We start from the raw sequence: 25408 nt of genomic DNA, 5'->3' as shown, positions 1-25408 counted from the left end.
ACACGTTTCTTATTCACATTCTACCTCGATTTGACTTATGTTTGCAGACTAGCTTTCAGTCAGTGCTTCTGGCCAAACTCCACCTGCTTTAAGTCTGGTCTCCCAGCAGCATGTAGGCAGGCATCCTTAAAGCTGGGGAAAGGTCTGTCCCTGGAAGTGAGCCTCTTTTGGTTTAGCAGCCAAATGTAAATGTAGTGCTGCAGTGTGGCTAGCACTGGGATGCTGGGGAGCTCAGAGCAGGAGGGTACAGACGCGCCTGGGCAGAATGCAGTGAGGCCAAAATGCAGTCCATTTGGAAAGCACTTGTTTTTCCTCAGGCTTCTCTGTGGAGTGAATTTATTTGATATGGGTTAGTTGATGTGGATGCAGATAGCAGAAGACTGATGTATGGCTGAGTTTTTTGTGGCAGTCTGCAGCCTGGATCAGCTCACCCATTAGAAGCTGTTAGGTGGTTCCAGTTAAGGTGATTTCAAGTGTTTTAACCGCGTGGCCGCTAACTCAGGCTTGCCTGAACAGAGAATTCAGTCCAGCTTTTGAATCCCCTTGCACATCTTCCCATCAGGGAACAGAGGCTGGCAAAAAGGAAGTCATTCTGCAAAGTCTTTGCATCTCCTCTCCATTGGCACAAAGCTCCCTCCTGATCCCAAGCCTTTCTGGTCTTGTATCCTAAGCAGACACCAGCTGCAAGCTGTGATGAGTGTAGCTGTTGTATAAATTGATGGGGATTAAATGTGGAAATCCTTCACCTGTTTACTCAAACGTGCCTGTGCTGAAGCCACAAGTAAGATGATAAATCCACAAGCACTTTCCCAGATTTTATCTGTGCTAGGATGCAGTTTGATCAATTCCCTGAGACAGGTGATTAGTGAGACCCACAGCATCCCAAAATCTGACTTGCTGCAAGCAGATGGAAGGCAAGATGCTCGCCGTCAGCAACCCTGGCACACCACCAGTCCTGAGAGTGAGGAGCCTGTGGCCTCCTGAGCACAGTGGGCTGCTCCTGGTGAAGCTCTCGTCGCTCCTTCTCCTGTGCCAAGCAGCTTGCCTTTCCGAGAGCACCCAGCTGGGGTGCAAGTGAAAAACCTCACGTGGCCCTCCCAGCCTGGCTCAGATGATTTCTTCACTGATTGGTTGTAAATGTGTTTCTGATTTTACTTGTTTGCTTTCAGAAGCTGGATGTGTTTAACTCCTGGTAATACTTGCGTATAGCTTCTTGCCCCTTGCCTGGTGTGCACTTCTCTGGCCCCAGCTCCTCTGTTAAGGGTGAGGAGATGAGGTTTAACATGGGCCAGAGCATCTCACCAGCACCGGGAGCGGGGATCCCTTTGTGCCAGGTCGGCCCAAGGCTTTGTGTTCATTCTGCATGGCACTGCTGTGCCAGTTGCTTTGTTCTTGCAGACAGTCTGTGCTGGTAACCTGCCTCCTTCCCTTCACGGCTATTGAGTGATGGGAGAATTGATGCTTAGACCTTCTCTTGCAAAATACTTCAGGATTTTTTTGTCTTTAATTTCAGTGTGGATTGGGTGGTGGTGTTGTTTTACCCTCTCCAGACTTGACTGCTGTATTTAGTCACATGAATCTGAATTGGTATGGTACTTGCTTCCACCAAGCTTTCCTGTGTGGCCCTTAAATTCATGCCTGAACCTCAGAGTTTCTAGATAACCATTCCTGGTGTTGAAGGGCCAAGTATCCAGGTGTTTGCTTTGCTGCCTTGTAAAGCTCGGGTTTGTAGCTTATGCTTTCACCAGTGGTTGGCGAGCTCTTAACAGTGTTCTCATGCAGAGGTATGTGGAACCTGACCTGTGCAGGCATCTTTTAACCATAGTGTTTCCTCTGTTCATCCTTTCTCTAAAAATGTTTGGGAGGCACAGTTCATCCTGTTGGAAAGTAACTGTCTTGGTGAGCTAAAAAGTTCCCGTTAGGCCTCTGTGCTGGTTTTTACTGAAGAGGCAGTCCTGCAGAATCAGGCTGAGATTGGCAGGAGAAGAGCTGTGTAAGTGAGCAGTTCGTGGGAGAGTGGAACCAGATGAAAACCTTGTTATTGCTGCTCCAGGAGTTATGTGATGCTCTCTCTTGTCCTCGTAGCATTTAAAGTCCTAATTGTGAAGTTTTACTTTAGCAAATGTAATGGAACCAGAGAGCTTTGTGTGGCATAGGGGAGTCGGGCCCAGCTGCGCAGTTCTGTTTATAAGGCTTCATAGGGCAGTAATGGAAGCAAACTGCATCCCAAGATGATAATTATCTTTGTGTATTGCATGGATTTGAAGGAGAGAGAACGCTAATTAGTAATTGAGGTAGTGCGTGGTTACCGTGTAGGCAGTTCCAAAGATTGAGAAGTGCAGAACTGTAGGGTACTGAATCAAGCAACAGCTGTGCAGAGGACAGGTATTAATCTTCTACTTTTATGCAGTCGCTAAGAATTTAATATGAGGCTAAGCGTGAGAAAAGTTTGCTTTTGTTATAGTTTTAATGCTGGTTGTCCGAAATTTGCACATGTATAAACAAAATATAATTTAGGGGTTTTGTTATTCTGCCCTGTGTACATGCACAAAAGTAAATATTTTCAAGTTGTTACTTTCTTCTTGGAATGATGAAAGCAGCTTTGTTCTGCTCCGTCCAGACATGGTAAATCACTGTACTTGCAGAGCAAGTAATGAATTATACATACACAGATAACTGCATCAATACAAGGACTTCTCCAGATGCATTCTGAGGTCTGGATGCTGGCCCATTTTATCCCATCGTTCAGCTCATTCCTTAGAACAGCAGCTAAAGCAACTTGAAGTCTCACTAGAGGTGCTTTTAACATCAAAAGCTTTAATTGTCCAACACTAAGTTCAGTCTCCACCTCTGATGGCACTTCTCCCCAGAGTCTGGTTTAATTAGCAGGCCCCTTAGAGTAATGATGAGCTCCGTTTTCTTTGAGTTCTAGTGCTCCGTATTTCCTTCTGCATGACATCTGCAACCTCGGTAACATCAGCCAGTGCTTAAAATGAAAGTCTGTAAAAATCATTTTGTAGCAATTAAAACTACCTACCTGACTGAGATAACTGCAGAGCTGAAGTAGGAGCTGACATCTGTCCAGGAAAGGCAGAAAGAGGAAGGCCCGCACTGCTGCTGGTTAGGAGAAAGGCAAATAACTGTGCTTGCAGCTGGGAGTACGTGTGCTGCGCTTATGTTTAAAAACGTGTTGGAAAGGATGAGCTGTTGTCAATTCTGTAGGGCTTTTCTAAATAGTAACCTTAATTTTTTTTAATTCTTCCCATCTGCTAGTTTTACTGAGCAGCAAAAGAAGACATAAACCTAACTCATGAGATGTCAATTTACCTTAACGTGCAGTTAACGTGCTGTTAGCGAGCTGCAGGCTTCCCCTGCCCCATCTCCCCGGAGCTTAGGGGTCAGCTCACAGCCGGTGCGCTTCACACGCGGTGTATTTGTGTGAGCACTGAGTCTTAATGGAAGTGTGGTGGATCTTCTCTAACTTGCTGAGAACTGTCTGTGGTCTCTTTGTGCCCGGGCCCGGAATGCCTTCAGTTAGCGCTTTGGTTTGTTGCAGAAGTGGTGCGTTAATGAAGCTCAGTGTTTCCTACTAAATGTCATCCAGTGCTAACATAATTGCTTTGCTAAGTGACCAAAATGAAAGCAATCTGTTTCATGTGCAGCTCCTGTCATCGTTTCACTGCTAGCCAAACAAACACCATGCTGTAGTCCCATCGCTGCGGAGTGCTCAGCTATGATTAATTTTCAAGTTACTAGAAATAAATTATTTGAAAATGTAAATGTTGTCCCCGATGATGTTTGTGATATTAAAGGGTTTGATCACAGCTGAAATCTTCATATTGACTCAGAGGCACAGAATGTTTAAACTATATATATTTTTCCTTTCTTTCTCTCGGGACTGTTGCTTCTTACAGGGGCTATGATGACCCCATTGAGACAGAGATGGTGGAAGAGAGGATCCCATACCTCCATGGCAGCTACGCGGCACCGCTGGCACAGCCAGAGCGAGGAAGCATGGCTAGCATCGACCGCCTGGGGAAGCGCTCCCCCTCTATTGACAGCATTCGCAAGGACCCCAGGTGGAGGGACCCTGACCTCCCTGAAGTCATTGCCATGCTCAGCCACCCTATCGATCCGGTCAAGTCTAACGCCGCCGCCTACTTGCAGCACTTGTGCTACGAGAATGATAAAATCAAAAAGGACGTGAGGCACCTTAAAGGGATCCCCATCTTGGTGGGCCTGCTCGATCATCCAAAGCCAGAGGTCCATCGCAAAGCCTGCGGGGCCCTCAGAAACATCTCCTATGGGAAAGATAACGAAAACAAGGTGGCTATAAAGAACTGTGACGGGATCCCTGCTTTGATCAGACTCTTGCGAAAAACAAATGACATGGAAGTCAGAGAGCTAATTACAGGTCAGTGTCTGTATTTTCTTTAATAAATTATTCTTTAGAGGAGTCCTTCCAGTTTCAAGAGCAAGAACTTCTGGAGGTGAGGAGGTTGAATTGTTCCTTTAGCTGTACTGTGTTGGCAGTGTGAGAAAGCCGAAGGCGTATGCCTCCATTATTAGAAATGAAGGTCATCTGTATATGTAGCACGCTGGTTTTCCTGGCTGCTGAGGGATGGATGGTGCTTCTTGGATGTAGCATGTGGCTGAGCAACTGAAGCTTAAATGAGCTATAGCAATGCCATTGACAGATAATTTGTACTGCCCTTACCCGCGGCGTGTTATAATCATGAGGTAAAATATGCTAATCTAAAACTTTCTATGTTAATCTCTTCTAAAACAATCCTGCTTCCGTGTCCCTACTACTTTGTATTGATGGGTCTGTCCCCTCAGCAGCATGCCCTGCCCTGGTGCTGGTCTGAGGCTGCGTATAAATCACAGCACGTCTGTGGCTGAGAGCAAGGAGCTGCTCTGGTGGACGTGTGGGTTGTTCGTTACAACTGGGAAAGGGAGAATTATATTTTTAAGATACTGGGTTCTTGCACGCTTTCCAGGTATTTTTCAATCACTTAGAACTCCATTATTCAGCCTATTTTTATTTGAACTTAGTCTTGGACACAGTCCAAAAGGAGTAATAAAGTATATGCCAAGTTTCAAAGTTCAGCCATTAAGTGGAAGAAGGTGGAAAAGTATGTCAGCTCTTAAACTAAGGAGAAATATATTGTTCTTCAGTCTCCCATAACTCATGAGGATTGAAATGGATTTCTCTTTCTTTTCTCAGAAGCAGCAGGGGAGACCTGGCGAGCTGCAGTTGGTTTCAGTGCCAGAATAGAATATTTTGCCACAAAAAGTGGGTCCAGGACTGAAACTGTTCAGCTACCTTATCACTATAGGACTGTCCAGGCAGACCCTACTGCAAACGTGGATTAAGCCATTCGAAGTAAACATCGTAATTCTATAATCGCCTCAAAAATATGGCAGCTGTCCAGGTTTTTACTGGTAATCATAATTCTCTGAGATGAACAGTGGCTTTGGGTGTTCCAGCTGTCCTTCCTCCACCATTTATAACATATTTAGAAAACTAGGTCTAAATACAAGGTAGGTTTTTTTTCCCAGTCCTTTTCCAGACAGCTGGTAGAGGAGAGCTCTCAGTGGCATGCGCTGCTTTGATTGCTCTGTGTGCTTTGTCTCTTAACATGGAAGCTCTGTAGGTAGTATTTATTTACCATTTGTTGCACTCATTCACTGTGATGACTTGATTAAAAAAAGAAGTTTCTGTTTATCTACTCTTCTAGTTTACTGAAAACACATTTCTGGAGTGCTGGGAAGGAATACATTTATTTCTTTAGATTCGAGAAAGGAGAAACCAGTCTGTAATTTACTCTGAAGGAACATCATTATAAAGCTAAGGGGTAATCAGTCACTTTTGAGATGGCAGAAACAAACTGGTTGTTTTCCCTTTTTATTCTAAGTGGCGATTGCCTATATTTCCAGTTGATTCATTAGGTTTACAATTCAAATAAATTTTATTTGACAGCACCTCCTGCTAATTAAATATAGTATTTTTGTTCCACTCCTTTTTTGCTATGTAAAGCTCTTTATTTCCCTTTCCTGAGAAGCACCAGGAATATTGAGGGCCTTAACCTAAACAGATGTCCAGCAACAGATGATATGTATTTAATCTCCACCTAAGCAGGAATGGCTTCAGTCCACTTCTAAAATGACATCACCAGATCCGGTGTGAGACATTCAAGCATCAGTACAGAAGAGAAGAGTATTCCAACAATGCCTCTGTAACTGATGCTGGAGTGCTTTGCAGCCAGCGTTGGAAGCCCCAGCTGATAGTGTGGAACCGTCCACTCAGGAATCAGCTCCAAAAGGCAGCATGTGCAAGGCTGGCATGGGCACGCTGACTTCCCCGCGTTTGACTATTTCTTTAACCCAGCACTGGCTGCTTTTTAAAAGCTGAATCGTTACCATCAGCAGGTTATCTCAGATGTGGATGACTGATGAAATAATCCTGCTTTCCAAAGGGATTTAAATATTTTGAAGATTTAAATAATTCAGACGCCCGAATCGGAGAGCGCTCCAGCCAGTCTTGACGCTTGGGTTGTCCGGCTGCTGGGCACTGCCTGCCCGCAGGACAGGAGGCACACGGCAGCTTACCGCAGGGCTCATCCTCTGTAGTTGAGGAGGTTGATTTCTGGCTAAGTGTGTGTCACACTCTGCTTTGTGAGTCTCTGGGTTTCCTGCAGCTCCAGGGCCTCTCATTAACATGGTGATCTGATGCAGTGGCCACAGCTGCGCAGAGCAGTGCGAGTGGCAGCAGCCAGCTGGGGCTGCTCACCGAGAGAACGGGCAGAGCCGGGGCAGGGCAGTGCGAGGGAGGGAGAGGTAATGGCAGCTGTGGAGCAGTGTGAGGAGGGGATCAGGTGTGTGCTACTCACTGCAGAGCGCATGAGACTTAGTGTGTCAGAAGTGTGCTTGCATGACTGTTACCCAGAATATACTTCTTGGAGAGCCTAAGTTAAATATATTGGTGTGCGAGTCTGGGAGCGGACTGAGTCTACTGATACGGCACCACTGTCAGATTAAGCAAGTCTGTAGCATTTTTCTCTTTCAGATAGTACACTTTTTAGTGGACTTGAAACCTCTAGGTTAATGTCACAGCTGTTTTACCAACTGTTCTTGATATATCCGCAAATGGCACTGAAGCATGATGTCCATCCAGATCACACAAATACAAGAAGCTTTTAAAAGTACCCACAAAACTCAAGATACAATCATAAAATACCATAGCTGTCACTTTTTTCACTTGGCTCCATTTACTGCACTGAGGAAAGCTTGTGTTCGTGTCCATAAGTAAATCATGAGTCGCATCGTGATGAGAAATGTTCCACAGAATGATCCCTTGCCTCTCTCTCTTGTCTGGGCACTATGCTGCTGAATTCTCAGTGGATCATTTTCATGATAACTGGAGGGAAATGAGGATTAAGCTGATAAGGAATGAAATCTGTTCTGATTGGGAAAGCTGTAAGCGTTTTTTATCTTGAGTGATAAGGGTTTTTTTTACATGGAGCAAATGTTCCTATCAGATATGCAAGACCAAAATTCTGTTACATTCTTCAAAAAGCAATCAGAGGTTGGTAGCATTAATGAATAATTTTGTTCTTTGTGAGAAAGTTGAAAGTAGTTTTGTTGTTTAATGACATTGCACAGATTTTAAGTGGTGCGGAACTTGATTCTCCTGATGCTTTGTGTTGCCAGACTGGTTTTAATTGACAAATGATTGACCTTCGAAACGCTGTGTGAAGAGTCTATTTTGATCTAATACTATAATAGAATCTTTCAGAGGGGTTGGCTCGCGCTGCATTCACACCTGCTGGTCGTTCCTGCGTGTCAGGGTCCTGTTAGCTGATACGACTCCAGTTTCTTTTTGAAGTACTGTGCTGTCTTGAACATTAAGACCACATTTTCTGTTGGAAGGCTGTCAGAAGAATGTCCCGTTTCATAGTCTGTTCTGCAACACGGTAGCTTATGTTGAGGTTCTCCCTTGACCAGTATTTAACTTCAAGAAGTACAGCTCCACCCTTTGGCACTTGGAATGACACAGACAGCTCTATAGATGCCCAGTAACTGCATACAGGACCAACATACAAGTCCATGGTGAACGTAATGGACGGTGCTTCTTTTCCCACAAATGACAAATGATTTAGTATAGGCCGTAAGAAGGTGCTTGAACTCTTCGTTTGAGCTAATTTCATGGTGACATTGGATTTTTGCAAGTAAGCAAGCACAGCAGTGTAAGATTTGCCTTGGATTTTGGAAGGTAATAGCATTGTTGGTACTCTGGCACGATGTCTTTAGGAATCTTCTTTGCACAGTTAGCTCCAAGGAGGCAGAGATTTAGGAAATTGCCTATGGCTCTAATCACTTCTAATATGACATAAGTTGTGTAGCTATGTTTATAGCTTATAGTACTTTAGGGATATTTTTATGATAATGAGTATTTTTGAAATAAAAATGTGTAGCTATTGTCCCTGCTTAACATGCTGAAAAAGTAGAGGTAACAATTGCAGTTAGAAATAGGTAAGTACTCTGCAAATAGTGCTTAAGAATAAAATAAAGACTTGATCATGATTATGATCGTCTTCTGAAAAGCAATAATTCATTATCAAGTCCTAAAATTCTTCCAATCTCTGGTCAGAAAAGGCAGATTCTTGTGAAAGCGTATGGAAAATTTAGATAACTTCCTTTCCCTTACACTGCTGTGTTAAGTGACTCCATTTCTCTTGAGTACTATTTGGTTGAATTGATTAAACTTAGTTTTAAAGCAGAGTTTCTAGCTTGTTAGCTCATTAGTATGTTATGCAAACCGAGGCAGGGAAGGATTCTTAGAAGATGGGTGTCTGATTTACAGGTTGTTTTTTAACTCTGATTTTCTTACACTACTCAAACATACAGTCTGATAAGATGTATTGTTATTTGTTTTACGTTTCTGTGGCTGTCCCTGCCCGTGTCTTTAGCATGTGATTTGTTACCTGAAAGGGTGCTGGGATTTACAGCTCTTTGTTTCATAACTGAATCACAAAATCTGTACCATTTTTTGTGGAATCTTTTCCCCATGGTCAGCTCAAATCTGACGTTTTTCCCTCTCTCTGGAACCTCAGGGCTCCCTCATCACTGTTGTTTATCTTGGGCTAGCTTTCTCTCAAGTGCAGTCCATTTTCCTTCACTAAATGCTCTTCAACAAGCAAATTCCTTTGGTTTTCCTCCCATGCAACCACAAAATGTGTGTTTTGACATTTCTGAATAATTGGAAGAGGTTCCTGCTATATATTTTTCGTAAGAAGTTATTTTGTCATTCTTCTTAGTTTGTTGGTATTTTCTGTGAAACGTTTGAGAGGTGGGTGAGAAAATGGCAAACGTGCCCACTGTGTGTGTTTGGTCGGAGGGGTTTCCTTCAGAGGAAAGGCTTTCTGTGCAGCTTCAGCCCCCGTAGCCATTTGAGGGCAAGGAGATTGACAGTCAAAGATTTGAGCGCTGAAAAACTTCTGAATAGTCTCTGTTATCAGAACTTGTGGAAATTTTGTAGGTATTTTTGTCTTTTTAAGTATTTATCTGCCATGTTGTTCTCAAGCACTGAAATTTGCCTTTGTAGGCTCATGATACAACAAATTTTGTCACTTCTTCAGGAAAGAGGAAATGGCAGAATCTCATTGCAGATGCAGGAGAAATTTGTGCACGTAAGGATGGAGCACTTAAATACAAAGGGCTGTCAGTTTTTAGAACTCTACTTTTCCACATATGGGTGAATTTGAATCTTCATGTTGCTTCCAGGTGAAATATGTTCTGTTTCAAAAGAAAAACACGTTGTCCTTGTGAGCACCGTGCTGGTTCCTCAGTTGTCGCCATCTTTTGCTGCTGTTTTCTGAGCATTGCAAATACCGAATGCTTCGTCCACGACCCAGTGGAGGAACCCTAGTTTATCCTGTATGACTTTCAGGGTCATATCCATCTTGTTCGGTGCTGGATGTTCTCATTTTGTGTTTGAATTTCAGAAGTACTGGGCCAGCAATGCACTTAGGGACCTAATTGTAATTATTTTGATGTCACGAGTGTGATATGCTTAAGGAATTGGTGTATGGTGACTAAAGAAAGACTGCCTAGTGAAAAAGGGTCTGGTAACTGACGTGTCAGTTTTTCTAGCCTTATTATAAGCATTGAGTTACGTTTGTTTCTTAAGCCAGTTTATTATGAAAATGAAAGACATTCTTTCAAATGGAACCAATTAATGCTGCTTAGTTTCTTTATTTTTTATTGCCCCTTTTTTTTGGTGTATCTGTGAATGATAAGATAAAAAGTAAGTAGTTTAAAAAAGCAGTATTTGTTATCTTCTAAGAAGACCGAAAGCAAGGAAGCATTGTGGCGTTCGTTCTGTTGTCTGCCTCTGAAGTTCTCTGGTCTCCTGGGTCTGAGGGGGTGCCTGGGTTTTGTGAAGAGCACTCTGAAATGGAGGCAACGCAGTGTGGGACTTCAGAGGCTCTGCTAATCACTGCCCCTGAGCTTATCGTAGAAGTGCCACTCGCTACTCGGATGGAGATAAAATTCCTTTTCTGACATGGTGCTTGTCGTGACCCTATACGGGTGGTGCTCTGATATTAGAGTAGGGTGTTTGGCGTTGGGCACTTCTAGCCCATAGCTGAGAAGGAGAGCTCCCATGGACGGAGCTCCTCTTGCCTGGATTGGCTGCGCTGGCTGTGCACTCACCAAGGCCTTTGGTGAGGCCACGATTTCTTACACAGTTTGACACAGGTGATAGATCCAAAATATTTTTCTCAGTAGGTTTAAAACCTGATTGAAAGGGAGAGAAACAGCAGGGCTTGTACCCTTTGTTTTTCTTTTATTTTGTTTCGGATAAGCACTGAGAGGCAAATATCTACAACTCGCACTGTAAGGTGCACAGATTCACTTAGGAAAAGCATCCCGTGAGCTCGTTGTGCCATTACTGCTCGTTGTTAAGCACCGCCGGGCTGGGCTGTGCCAGAATTCTCCCTGAAGCAAATCTGCTCTAGTCCTAACTTCATAAGCCCAAACTGTCTGCGCAGCAGTGCAGGTCTGCTGGAAATTATCATCCTGTATCTAAAATGGGATGTTTTTACAGTTGTAAGGCTGTTGTGTCGTTTTCATGCTTGACATCTGTCTACTTGAGCTCCTAAGTGAGGTAAGAATGGGAAGGCAGCAGAGCAGTTCTGATTAGCAGCTTCTTCAGGGAATTGTATGCCTATGGCACGTGGTGATTTGAACACAGATATTGCCTCTGACAGCAAGATGTGAAAGTAAATAACAGAGAGGAGTCTTGAGTGAAATACTGTCTTGTGCAGAGAATAAGTGTAAGATCAATGACCCTCCATAAATTCAGCTGTGTTTTTAAGACTTGCTTTTAAGACCTGTCTGCTTCACTGGATCAATTTTTGCTTTTTGAGGTATAGCCAGACTTAACAATATCAAAATCTGTGTATAGCAGAAATGCCCTATTAATCTCCAATAGCACGTCATGTTTATGTTCTCTGTCGTAAGACTTAATAAATTGAATAATATCCATATCTTGGTAAGTAATTCCATGTCTTTGGAAATTCTTCCATTGCAGCAACTGTGATGTTCAGTAAGCTGTATGCTTCATCTGACTTCTCATCAAGTGGTTTTACCAAATACCTTATTAGTTTTAACGTGTAGCTTTCTAGTGTTTCCCTGTAAACTCAGTGCTTCTATTTAATCAGAAATTAAAAGTCGTTATTGTCTTGCTATTTGTTTAATAATCACTTTTTCTCCTGAAGGCACTCTGTGGAACTTGTCTTCCTACGAGCCCCTGAAGATGGTCATCATCAACCACGGCCTGCAGACACTCACCAACGAGGTGATTATTCCCCATTCCGGCTGGGAGAGTGAGCCCAACGAGGACTCGAAGCCTCGCGATGCTGAGTGGACCACTGTCTTCAAGAACACTTCTGGTTGCTTACGGTAAGGTAGAACTCTGGAGTATTAATCTGTTGTTCACCATATCCTGGGAATAGGATTTTCTTTGTATTAGTTTTATTTGAAATAAAGTAGCGCATATATTCAGTTTTTGCAAAGAAATCCCCTTTCCTTGGCCACAGTAGCAGTGCTGGAGACACTTTGTCACGTGGACCTTGCCAGTGGAACTCTGTCCAGTGAGGCCTGTGTTAAGAGCAGGTGACTGAGCCACGTTTGGGATTGGTACAGTGAGGTGTTCAGTGCCATGGGGAGTGACCTAGGCACGAGGTTATCCACCAAGCTGAGTGCAGAATAAGCATCTTCCAATGCAAACTGTACCATAAGTACTGAGAATTGCACTTTCATTTACCTGTTGTATGGGAATGCTTAATGTTTCTGCACGTTTTGAGCGTGTTCTTTGTTTCCCTTGATGGTGTATTGTTATTTGTTTTAAGTGTGCTTTTAGCTCCCTTTCTCTTCCTGAACTAATGAACATTTCTAATACTTCAAATATTTCCTGGAAAGGAAGTTTTCTGGTTAGAAATGGTATTTGAATTTCTGAGAGCACCTTGAGACTCGTGCAGTACATGCTGGTAGCTGGAGGCTGCAGGAGTCCTAATGCAGTTGGAAAAGCCTGGAGAACCAACGTTCCCTAAATACCAACTCTTGCACTTTGCTTTTCTCTGAGATAAAATAGTGGAGATGTCCTGTTGCATTTTTTCAGCTTCATGCTGAAGTCAATTAGTTTGAATGAAGCTAATCAAGATTTGGCATTGTTCCTTCTGTTGCTCTGAAGTATTCTTCTGTTAGATTTCTACTGATTAATGCATCTTCAGAAGTTGGTTCATTTCTGTTTCTTGGGCTTGTGTTCTCTAAATTGCAATAACTGTTCCCCTGAGTAACTTCACAAGTGAGGAAAGTAATGAATGTGTTCTGCAAGGGCCCATTACTGAAATTATTTGCCGTCCCACTAGAGACTACGGTCCTTTAAGTAGATTCCAGACAACACAGGCTTTTCCTCACTAGTGCCTCATTTTCTGATGGTGTTCCACAAGAGGAAATTAGTGGTGATGGGGAATAAAAGGGTTATTTGAATGAATATGAGGTTCTTCAAGAAGAGTAGGCAATAGATTGACCATTAGTAGACTAACCTAATACACATCATAAATCCTTATTAGTATGTGCAGTGCACTGATTGACTTGAAAGTCTAAATTCCACAATAACTTTTTTTTAAAGTAAGGTGCATGTTTTACAGGACACGGAAAAAGCATACACCACTTCAGCTGTTTCCTTTTCCTAAGGCTAACGGAGAGCGATGCAAAGCACAGCGTTACTGAGATAGGCTAGTTAGAGAATTCCACTTCTGATCATTCGAGTGGTCCTGTTTTTAAAGTCATTTCAAATACATCAAGACAGAGATTGCTGACTACTTCTGTTGTTGAGGGGAAGGATGTGTTGCAGTCTGTAGCCTCTGCTGTCACAGCTGTGTGGGACTAAGCACTTCCTGGTGGGAGATTTGAAGCTTCGCTCACTCAGATGTGGTGCAAGGTGATTTCATGCCTGAAAGTAACTGCTCGGTTTGAACAGGGACTTGATGGCAGGTTAGCAGGGGAAGGTAATCCCTACAAGGTGGTTTATTTGCTGTGCTGCCGAGAGAACAGCCCTTTGCCTAGGGCAGGGAATTGCTTTGTTGTTTCTTCGCTACAACAGAAAGTAAGATTAAATGAGTCTGGGACAGCAGACAAAGATGCAGAAGGAGAGAGATGAGCTGCCTTTCACTTGTCCATATTTCTTATTAGATTATAGGTGGTATTACATAGCTTTTGCAGAACCACTTCCAGGTCTAGGGATAAAAACGAGCACATCACAAATAATTGTCATTATATTACTGTTGTTGGAAATAATTTAGCATTGTTTGTAAACCTCTGCTGCTCACCCTTAAGAGTGCCAGTAAGAGAAGATAGTTAATGCCAGCAGACAATAAATTTTTGCAGCCATCTCTCAAACAGACATCAGCTTTCAGGAAACCCTTTGCTTGCTCTCCTCTTTTTCAAACAATGGCAGCGCTGAGAAATTCAATTTTCCATGAATTGAGCTGATTGCAGAGCACAGACTGCTCACCAATTTGGTATTTAATTGGGAGGTTAGTCCTCTTGTTGATGTGCCAGCCTCCTTTGTCCCTTTTGTAAGCAGTCCAGAAATGTGCTACCTTGTCTTCCTATAGAACTGGCAGTATCTTTGAACCTCTGAGTTTTCAGATGTCTTTCCAGATTGGATATCCAAGCATGAGATGGGCGTTATGCATGCAGGATTGCTTTCATTTCAGTTTAATTTTTGCGGTAACTTTATTGAAGTTTATCGACGGATGTGGGTGTGTTGGTTTCAAACTCGTTGGTTCACAGTGGGAACTGCTGCTTAATTATTCGGTTGCAGGTTTTTTTACGCTGCTTTCTGATTTTTACTTTGTTCTTAATGTAGGTGTCTCCTTTGATAATATGGAGTCTTGGGAACACTTATTTCAAAATAATTGGAAGCAAGTAATCTTTTAAAAAATAAATAAGAAATTGCCTTTAGCTTGGCATCATCAAGAATGCCATTCAAATACTCTCTTTTGCCATAAGTCTAATAACTCTTGGATTACATTTGATAATTAGTGGTGTCTGTTTTACAAACTACCATAGCTAACTGACAATCTATGTACAGCCAATAAGAAGGAAAGGAAGAAAAGGCAACTGGTTAAGGTCTGTGCTGACTTTGGAGATCAACTTTTATTCTATGGGTTGCTTTTAGAGTCAAGTCCTCTGCCACGGCAGTGGCTGTGTTGGAGATCATGGTATCATCTGGAAGATGACGAGTGGGTTCTGTTTGCAATTCCGCTCTGCATCTCAGATGCCAAAACTTTATTTAGACAAATATTTTTGGAATTCTTTATCCTCTGACAAACAGACTTGGCAGCACAACCCATTTGAAAAATATGATCTAGTAATGAAATTTATTGTATGCTTTTTCTGTAATCCTTACCACAATACTGAAGTTTTCAGGGTAGTGCAGATGGTCTTAATTTTGTCTCCATTCTCATCCTCAGATCTAAAGAAATATTTCCTTTTTCAATGCTCTGTATCTTTTATAGGGGCAGACCTAACGTGATGAATGGTTCTGCAATGCTCTTAATAACTTTGCTACATAAAATGGTCATGTGTTCTGTGGTAGATGCTACCTTGGGGGTAATCACATAAAATAAAGGTATTTTTATATTCCACTGAAGCTCTTGAGAGTACCAGGTATGCAGGGAATCTGGAATGGAACAGAAGAGAGAGGAAAAGGGGGAAGGGTAGCAACCACCTCCCCCCCCAAGACAAAGCAACTCCATGGATAAATTCATTGAAATCAGGTGGAGTTTTGTTTATGGAAAAGTAGGACTAGGGAAGAAGCGAGAAAGACATCTGCTAGAAGAATCGTTAAATATGCACAGATGTTTCTTTGTCTTGTTTGGAGTACAAATTTCATGTCTTTGTGCTTTATTATTTTAGATATGTAGGGAGTGTTTCTTCCAGTTACTGTCTTTTTTTTCTTTTAATTTAATCTTTAAGCCCCTAAATCACTGCTATGATTTGCAGTCTAGAAGCATTCACTGTTAGGTTGTTCTCTCCTCCAGTTTAAATAATGTGATGATTTGGGGCATTTTAATGAGGTCATCTTGTGCTCCTTTCTCCAACTGTGTCCAAGACATGAAGGTGCTTCAGGAGGAGAGAACAAGCTGAATTGCTTGTGAGGGTGGTGGAGCTGAGGGGTGTGCTTGCTGTCATCCCTGCGGGGCCACAGCCCTGTGCTTCGTCTCCTGGGGCTCCGCTCTGCTTCAGAGTGGCTGTGCTGGTCTGTGGGCCGGGGAGCCCTGCTGCAGTCGTGTCACCTTCTTTGTTTTCTGTGTACATGTCCACCATGACTCTTAGTTTTCTGGAAGCAGTGAAGATTTTAATGATTGAAAAGTTAAGTTCATTTTAGGCTTAATTGCTTCTTCTGCCCAATTAATTTTAATTCTCTCAGATTTTTTTCAGTTCTAGGAGGACGGAGTAGAATTAAGTTCCTAAATTGCCAGCTTTCTAGCCTGATTCCTGCTCCAAACTGACCCGCTGTCAACAAATGTTAAATGGATTAATTTGCATAGTAAACAGATGCAAAGTATTCTTTTTTTCCAGGGTACCATCTGTGGTTGCAGCATTTCTTGTCAGTCCTCCAAGTACACAGAAATTCACATTCACAAGTAGCCTCGAGGTCCCAAGACCTGGCTGTGCGTGTACAAACACAAACAGCACCCACCTGACTTCCACTAAAACATGCATTCTTCAGGTGGAAGTTGCACGTAGCAGCTTGCTCAGCATCAGCTCCTGGGAGGAGAAGGGTGACCTGGTGGTTAGGGGAGTAATGGGGGACTTGAGAAACATGGATTTAATTACTGTTCTGACATAACTTCAGCAAGACTAACTGTATGAACCTTTTTGTGGTCTGATCCTTAGTAGCACTGCTTCTTTCTAATTTGGGTGAAATCCGGTCTCCTAAGTGCCTGAGTAGATCGGCCATCTTTGCTTCTCCTCCCTTCACTTGAGATTTGCAGCCGTAGCTTCCCACGAGGTTGGTGAATAGCAGTAGTTCGAATATTGCCAGGTGGTTGGTTCTGGAGACAGAAACAGGGAACGAAAACCTCCAGTAGACATAAATAAAAATGCTGTTCTGTGGAAACAAAAGCTGAGAGTTATGGCGAGTGTGAAACAGTGTTTGCTGACATGAAATAAGGAATCGGGAGATTGGGAGCCAAAAAATAAAAATAATCTCTCCAATGTGGGAAATGATGTGTAAGTGTGTGCAGTTTCTAGTTACATTAATTTTACTTCGGGGAAATGGGACCGCAGGTGCTTGATGGTAAATCATTAATATATTGAATGTATTGTTTTTATATGAGGATACTTTAAGGCTTTCTGAAGGGGACGGGATGTTTAATGTATGTGCGTGTGCACCTTGTCACACAGATGTAACTTGCTGCGCTTCGGTCATGCGTAATGCTGCTTGATGGCGGAGGACTGGTCACCCCGGGTTTAACTTTATGTACTTACAAACAGATGTCTGCACACACACACACACACACCTGCAGCACACCCTGAAACATGTGCATGCATCTCTGAGCTGCACAGAAGGGAAGAGGGCTGTACTTCCATGTTGTTTGATATTTACTAATAGACAACCAAGAGGTGAAGAACGCATTTGGTGCAAGCTGCTTTGGAATTATGATCCATTTAATTATCTATTTAAACTTTTCTTTGTTGGGTGGGGAACAAGAATCTCCTGATGTTGCATTCTGCTCTCCTAGAACTTTTCTCCTGGTGCCTCTGGTCAGGGGCCGGGTGGGATCCAGCCGAGCTGTGCCCAGGGCAGGCACTGCCCGGCCGGGAGCTGCCTCCTCAGGCCTCTGCATGGACTTGGGGGCAAAAGGGATATGTCAACGCCCGGTCGTTATGCCCCTCGTTATGCCCTCTTAATGGTTAATTTATAGCTTTTCTCTGAGAAGTAGTTGGGAATTAGAGCTTTCCAAGTGAACTACCTCAAGCACTGCCCACATGTAAATCCTGCTGACATGATGCGGGATGTGATGGCAGCTGCAGCATCTGTGCCCAGCTTGCACCTGGGTCTTCCTGAGGCCGCCTTGTCCTGCCAGGGACAGCAGTAGGAAGGCAGCCAAGCGCAGATCTCGGCCCGAAGCACAGCCTGGTTCTGAACAGGAGTGAGCTAGGGGATGCCTTGTGCTGGGCCGCCCTTCCTTGGTACCCGGAGGCCTTCTTGGGACCTGGCACAGCCTCCCCACCAGAGGGATGGGGCAGATGCTGCCGTGTCTCTGCCTGCCCCCCAAGCCTGCTGTGCTGGTGTCTGTCACATGTGGGTGCAGCCTCTGGGCGCCTGCTGGAGCTTGTGGGGCTGCTTGTGTTCTGTGGAGTAGGCACTTTTGAACTGGGATTTCAGCAAAAGAATAGTTATCAAAGAGATTAAAAAAAGGAACAAAAATTTGCCCATGAATCTTCCATTTTGCAGCACAGAAGAGGAGAAGCTTATCTACCCAACCCAGACTGGAAAAAAACAACTCAAATTCAAAACCCACACCTCTCGGTAGAGAGGAGCAAGCGAAGGCGGTTTCTTAATTAGCTTACTGATACTGTGCAGGATCACAGCATATGGCTGTCCTGGGGCTTATATGCTGAGCAGAGCGTTTAATTCGTGCTAGTAAGGAGCTGTTAGGGTTCCTCCTGACAGTTCCTGATGTTTAGCTTGTAATATAAATAAATTATGCATAGATTTTAGCAGCAGAGACATAACCTACTTACATGCAACCTTAATGCTTTACAATAAAGTCTGAAGTATAAATTTGAAGTTGTGCACTTGCTTATTGCCTTCTGTCATTCCTTAGGAATGAATGTGGGTCCCTTTCCCCTGGGCTGCCAGTGAAGGGACCTACAAAAATCTCTGTTGCTGTGGTGAGGTGAAGAGATGGAAACAAAGCTCGCTGCAGTCAGTGCAGCAGCCATAGTTTGCTTTGGAAGGCATGCGAGCTGTGGTCCTTCATTAGATAAATACTACCTTATTTTCGTACTTCGGACATTCTTTTCACATTGCAGCAAGCATATGTGATAAAGCAAGCAGAGCCTCTTAACCTTTCTTCCAAGCAGAGCCTGGAATAATTTGAAAGCTAAGAAGCTGCTGGGTATTGTGGAATTGTTCTGTAGTGCGTTTCTGCCTGGTTTTGCATTACAGGAGAGCGAGCGAAGGCCCTGCAAGTAGGTCATGCTGGAGGTAACCAGCCAGCAGCATTTCACTAGAACAGCATTACATGGTATCTTGGATGTAGGAAGCCGCAAATAACAGAAGATGGGCTGCACACCTGTACCTTGTTCAGCTGTGCTGCTGGTGTCTGAGCCCATGCTTATCGCAGAGGGATCTTAGAAACAACGCTGACGTGATTCTGGGTCATGACAGTGTGCCTTAGACCTATTGCTCCACACAGATGTTTTCTTGGACAACAGCTCTAGCTTGTGAAGTCAGTTTTCAAGGGTGATTTTAGTTATGTCCTCTTACAGACCTTTGGGCAGTTGAACAAAGCCAGTCTCTATTCAAGTACCTGGAAGGGGTTTACATGCAAGGCAGTGAGAGCTGCTGCTCTTCTTAGTTGGGTCTGTCTGGTAAGAAGATATTTAAGTAGGGCAGAAATATCCAGTGAGGTCACCTGCCCAGGTCTGATATACAGCTGTTCCTACCAGCATCACCGTCAGGAGAACTCCCCCATCTTTTTCTTCTGCTCATTTTGTTTGGACAAAGCTTTTGCTTTGCTTGATGTCTGATTCAGCTGTCTGCTGCCAAACTCTGTTGTGTTCTGTAGATCTCTTTCAGCAGTGAGGCCTGGATTAGGCTATCTTCACGTCACAGGCAGCTTCTTGCTTTTTCTCTCTTATTTTCAGAACAATGAACTTAATACCAATTAAACTTTTTGGTATTTCATGTGAGCTGAAGTATGGAATTCATTGTATTTCTGCATGAAATGATGGAATGATTTTAAACTGCTGTATTCCCCCTTTGGGACGTTCAGTAACTCAGAATGCACTTGGAAATAGAGTACGTTTGCTGCAGCTGTTACTGATCGATCTCCTTTGGCCGACATCCAAATAAAAAATTCTTAATGGTGAAGCAAAGCATGAGCGTGGAAGGGCCTTGTTAAAGCGAGGGTCCTGGCTGTCAGAGTGGGTGGATGTACCAAGTAAAATATTTAAATTAGACGTGTGAAAACCTTACGTTCTTTTAGCAGCTGAAGTAGAAATGTCAGTGGCTGGCTGAGGCAGCTGAGGCGAGGTTGGTGTTGGGGCCTAGCGAGGTGCGTGCTGCTCCTGAGCCTGCCGGGAGTGCCGGCGCCTTGCAGCGCGGTGCGGGGATCGCGGGTGTCCTCCCCTCCTGCAGCAGTGCTGAGGTGGGCTGCGGGCCAGTGTTACTTCTTGGCTTAGCAATAGAAAAATCACTAGTAGAAGATATTTTACTTTTTACATCTGTGAACATAATCTGGGCCGAGGCCCTGTGGTGTGCGCAGAGAGGCTGTTGAGCTTACTGCTGACCCAGCCACAGCTTGTCCGCGTCTCCACGCTTCTTCCAGGGAAAGCTGGAAGTCCTACTGGAAAGATATCTAAAAAATTTCCATTTTAGCTTTCTATTTATGTAAAAAACAAAGTCCCCATAGTCCTCAACCTGTTGTCTTTGTCCCCAGCTGAGTTTCTAAACAAAGTGCTTCTTACTCCTGCCGATTTGAAGTGGGATGATAAGTTCTGAGCCGTGCTGGAACCTCTGGCATTCGGCTTCGTCTGCAGCGCAGTGGGGTGGGGGCAGCTGGCCCTTCCCAGCCAGGCCTCAGACACAGCACTGCAGTCAGAAATTCGGAAAGTTCAGAGAGAAAATCGTCTCTCCTGTGCTTGTATTTTGAAGTTTGTTTAAATTAAACAAAAGGGAAAAAAGCCGAGCTCAGTGCTAGCTTTTGGGCTTTTAGAGGGAGCACAGTGGGGGCAGTGCCACATGATTTGCACTGGGATCCTGCACGTTAAGTGCCTTGCATTGAATTACTTTTAAATCATTTCTCTTGAGGATTATTTTGGTGTGTGGCACTGATGGTAGCAGTGGCTCACCTATCCTAGAGGTGGTGAGCGCCAGCTCTGTGCTGCAGATATAAGTGCTACATTCAGGCTTGCATATCATTAAGATGACTACTGGTGCTAATGTTAACCTTATCTGAAGTATGAACAGATTTCTCACACATTCCCCATCATTTTCTAAAGTCTTTAATGCTGACTGGATTCCTAGTCTGACGTGTTTCTCTGCTGGTAGATATTTGCTTTCATTTAACATTTACTTAGTAGTCCTCTGTTTTGTTTTCCCAGGGAAAGCATATATTTAATCATCCTTGCAAATCTTCTTTCCCTGGTCCTGCCTCCAGGCCGGACTGCAAGAATTTGAGGAGGAATTGCTGTGTAAAGGTTTTCAAATCTCTGGCTGAGGTGTGTGTTCACTCGCACAGTTGCTTTCCATCCTACGCCCTTAGAGTAATGCAGGCAGTAACTTTGTGTCTTGTTCCTAGAATTGCTCTTTGGAGTGCATTGTATATATTTATGGCAAACACACTGGAAGCTTTCTGTTACCCTTTGCAGTGTGATGAGAGAAAGATGCTATTCTTGTTTTTAAAATGCCTTTCTCATGTGGTGGACTTGCAGAATGTATTCAGAAGCAGGTCTCGGGGAAAGCAGAGCAGGCTTCTCTTGGTGAACGCACAGAGGTGCGTGTTCCCCCCAAAACTAGGAGGGGATTCATTTTGAAGGCCAGAACAGACCATCAGACAGTGTATTCTGAGTCCTGGATCTAGGTGCTTCCTTTGTAATGCGAGGAGTACTGCAGGAGGGGTTCTGCTCTCCCTGCTGGGTGCAGCAGGAGGTGTGCAGTCACTATGCCGATGGTCGCAGGCCTTTCCTGCACAGCTGGTGGTCAGCCTGGCATCGCTGGCTTTTAGGCGTTGTTCCGCATCGTGGATCCAGCACCAGCAGCTCTTCTCCAGGGACTGCCAGGCAGCAGCTTATCGAAGCCTGCCCTTCCTTGGCACTTCAGGGCATACTTGTGCATGTGTGTGAAATGCAGCTGTTCCCCTGGGAGCTGGGAGCTGTCGCTGTGCGTGCTCAGAGCAGCAGCAGGAGCCGTTCTCCTCGGGCTCAGCCCCCCGGGGTCTGTGCTTCCCAGCTTCAGTGGAGGTGAAGGATGTGAGCTGAGCTCTCCAGGATGTCTGGGTTACAGTGACAGACAGGGAAGTGGGTTCTGTTGTTGGTAGGTAAATCCCAGGGAGGTCTAGCAAAATCCTGAGAGCATCGGACGTTTGCGGAGCAGATTGCTCTGCGTGAGATACTTACAGGGATGTGTTTTCCAGTGTGAGTTATAACATTGCTGCCGTAAAGTTTGATGCCTGCGCAACTTGTGCAGAATATTAATTAGCTGTTAATTTGACCCTGCAGAATTCTCATGCTTATTTATGTTTGATATAGGTGGGACTGTTTTCTTGAGGCATTAATTTTCAGTAAGCTTTTCTATAGGTGAAGATAGAGCATGAGATCAACAAGCTGCGCTTACTGATGCACTTTAAAGTATCTTTTTCTATTACAATCTTACCAATGTCTGCCTTAATATTACTCCTATAACAGATGAAAAATTACACAAGCAGGGTACAAAATCCTGTCGTGCTGCTGATAACCAGAGCTGTGAAGCAAATGTTATTACAAGTGCAGTGGCACAAATGAACCATAAAGAAACTTCACGAATGGGCCACGGGGGCAAGAAGGGCGCTGAGGAATATTTTCTGAAAGATTTGATTGATTTATTTTTCAAAGTCTGCAAGGGTTCCTTGTGTATTTCAGTTCGCTATTTCTAAGAATTAATGAGGGAATAAGAAATGTGATGCACGCTCCAGACAGACCATTCTCACTGACTCTCAAGTGCAGTCAGTAATGTTCCGCTTCTGATAAATGTTAATTCCACTTGGAGGAGGAGCATCTGCCGTTTATTAGTACTGTACCGAAAAGATATTGCAGAGAATTTGAATTCTACTTCCAGTTTGATAAAAAGTTTATATTAAAATTCACGTTTAGGCTTTTAATACTAAAGGAGTACAGCTGGGGATGACAAAACTGCACGTATTCTCTCTTCTAAATACCCTGTGGAATCCTTGTTGAATGGCCACCCACTGTGCCCTGTGTCAGCTGCTGCTGGAGGTGATGCTGTGTGGAAGGTGTTGAGGAAAAGACTCGTTTATCTGTAGATTCTTACGTGTTTTTAATTACAAGTGTATGTGCCATAACAGCAGCTAGCTCGCAGTTAAGTGTCTTTGGGTTTTGAGAGATCTCTGAGAAAATGTTTTTGTGTAGTCATGCAATTAACATAGCAGCCTGTCTGCGTGTTGAGAGTGCAGACTATGGCTGAGTTGTTAATTACTTTGAGATTGGCAGTCCACACAGTCTGTCAGAGAGAAAAATTGGCCAGGCTGTCCTGGTAGCAGAAGTTAATGGTTGTATCCTGAGCTTTCGAAGGGCGACGTTATGTGGGTTCGTGGAATTCAAAGACCCCGAAAGCTGCAGTGCTAACTGTGTTTAAGGTGGGAGAAAACTTACGTGTATGTTTGCTGATGAACGCGCTTGAGAATTGTATTGTCACTTCATTCCCCCCCAAAAATTGAGTTATGATGGATTGATCATACAAGGGCAGCTCCAAAAGTCATGCCTCCTATTTCATTATGTTGGCCAACAACATCAGAGGCAGATGTTGGTGGGATGGCAGCAGAGGTTGAACCTTCCCACCAATATCCCATTATGTTTTGTTGCTATGTGACAGATGGCAGCAGAGGGGCACTGACAGAATGGCGTCTGACGTGGGAGTGTGTATGGAGCAATGGTGTGTCATTGAGCTCCTCCATGTGGAAAAAAAAATGGCATCCACTGACATTCATCGTCACTTGCTGGATGTTGATGGAGACCCAGCAGTGGCTGTGAGCACAGTGAGGGGTGCGTGGTGCGTTTCAGTGGTGGTGGCAGTGACATTGTCACCTCTATTAAGTCACCTCTGCACCACCTCCACTGGTGCACAGGCCATGCAGGTTGTTACGAGCGCGGCATGCAGCTCTTGTTCATTCTGGTGAAAACGCACAGCTAAGGGTGGTGACTGTGTTGTAGCTGAGAATTTATGCTATTAAATTGTGTTATGTGCTCTTTGTACCTGTTGCATTTTCCATTGAAATGAATAGGAGACTGCTTCCAGAGTGACCTATGTAGTTAAATAAACTCTAGCTTTTTGTATACCTGTTTGTAATCCTTTTTCATGAAATCAAAAAGTATTTTTCAGTTTCTGTGGCCAAGAGTTCTCTGCTGCTGTGCTGTCTTCAGCTTCAGAACAAGTAACTTTGCAGACCACTTCATGCTGAGACCCGCTATGCTGAGGATTAGCATCTTCTGGCAGTAACACCTGTTCTGTGCTTGTGCTGAAAATCAGTGCAAGCCCGCAGAAAACTTCTACAAGTGATGTCTGCTGTAATGCACAAAGGGAGTAATTTCAAATCTTGTGACCTGAAGTTTTCTTCAGTGGGGCATGAACCAACCTTGAAAGAAATTGTAAAGTTGATTCTGTTACATGGAACCTATTTATGTACAGCATATGTAATCCATGATAAGTTTGCCTGTGCGGCAGTCATGCATCAGATACTGTAGATAGAAGATAGCTTTTGTTTCTTTAAATGTGTTTTCTTGCTTTGTGCTGGAAGAAATCAAGAGCATACAAACAAGAAGTATTTAGTTCAGTTTTCTTCAAGTTAACAAGGAGGCTTTCCTCCAATTTGTTGATCCAAGATAATGAGTTCTTAATAATTGCAATATAAATTAAAACACCTTCAGCCTTGTGCTTGAAGGTCAGAGGGCTGAAGTTTCTTTTAAATCTCTTTTGTTAGGAATGTAAGTTCAGACGGAGCAGAAGCACGCAGAAGACTAAGAGAGTGTGATGGCTTGGTGGATGCACTCCTTCATGCCCTACAGTCTGCAGTTGGCAAGAAAGATACGGACAATAAGGTGAGCTTGAGTATTAAAGCTTGAATGGTATTTCACTTATTTTAGTCTGAAGTGTTACACTTGGTCTGACTTCTATTTTGCTAGTTTTAGAACAGGATTGTGCTTGCTTTTTAAAACATAGTAACTGCCTTCCTCTCATCTCTGTCGTGATTCCCATCATAGTACTGACAGAGGATCAGCATGCTGCTGCGTTGCCTTCTATGGCTGCTGAGATGAGCAAAGGCAGGTGGCTGTGATGGGTGAGGAGAGTGTCCTTTCTTATCCTGGTGGCATTATTGCTGTTGTTCTGCATTACTTAATTAACTTGCATAAGTGCAGTCTCCAAATGAGAATTGAGTCCCATTGTATTGTGCTTTGCACAACATCAGCAAAGGGGTTAGTTCTCATTTTAAAGAGTTTGTTCAATGCCATCTTAAAATGATGTAGCACCAGGACAGTAAGATATGGCTTCAGACCTGCAACGCTTTTTGTGCTTTTTTTTCTTTTGTAGGTACAAATATTGATTCATCTGTTTTTATCATCATTTCATCCTGTAGTGTTTAAAAGAATGTTTATATATGTAAGGAATAGCTGAAGTTTAACCCTTTAAGAAGGGAAAGAGCATACTGTTGATTTTTAACACCAATAACTTCGTTCTTTATTATTTCTTTTTTTTTTGTGATGCCTTGTGATAGATTGTACAAGGGAATTCTAAAGCCCTGGCATTTAATCAGGTATTTTAGAAATGGATTTTGTAACCACCCGGTGGCTTCCATTTCAACCTACAGAGCGTTGCTCACATCAA

General features: G+C 43.5%; 1 protein-coding gene across 9 annotated transcripts in view; it reads left to right on the top strand.

The window, feature by feature from the left end:
* Window positions 1-25408, top strand: part of ARVCF (armadillo repeat gene deleted in velocardiofacial syndrome) — a 227007-nt gene that overhangs the window by 157046 nt on the left and 44553 nt on the right. For all 9 annotated transcript variants that reach the window (XM_021413325.1, XM_021413332.1, XM_021413333.1 and 6 more), the window contains 3 exons: window positions 3915-4414; window positions 11784-11967; window positions 24507-24624. In XM_021413325.1, the coding sequence (XP_021269000.1) occupies window positions 3915-4414; window positions 11784-11967; window positions 24507-24624 (802 nt within the window). The remainder of the gene's footprint in view (window positions 1-3914; window positions 4415-11783; window positions 11968-24506; window positions 24625-25408) is intronic.

This window comes from Numida meleagris, chromosome 14 (genome assembly GCF_002078875.1).
Source record: "Numida meleagris isolate 19003 breed g44 Domestic line chromosome 14, NumMel1.0, whole genome shotgun sequence".
Lineage (NCBI taxonomy): Eukaryota > Metazoa > Chordata > Aves > Galliformes > Numididae > Numida > Numida meleagris.
This window is presented reverse-complemented; position numbering and strand designations above follow the sequence as displayed.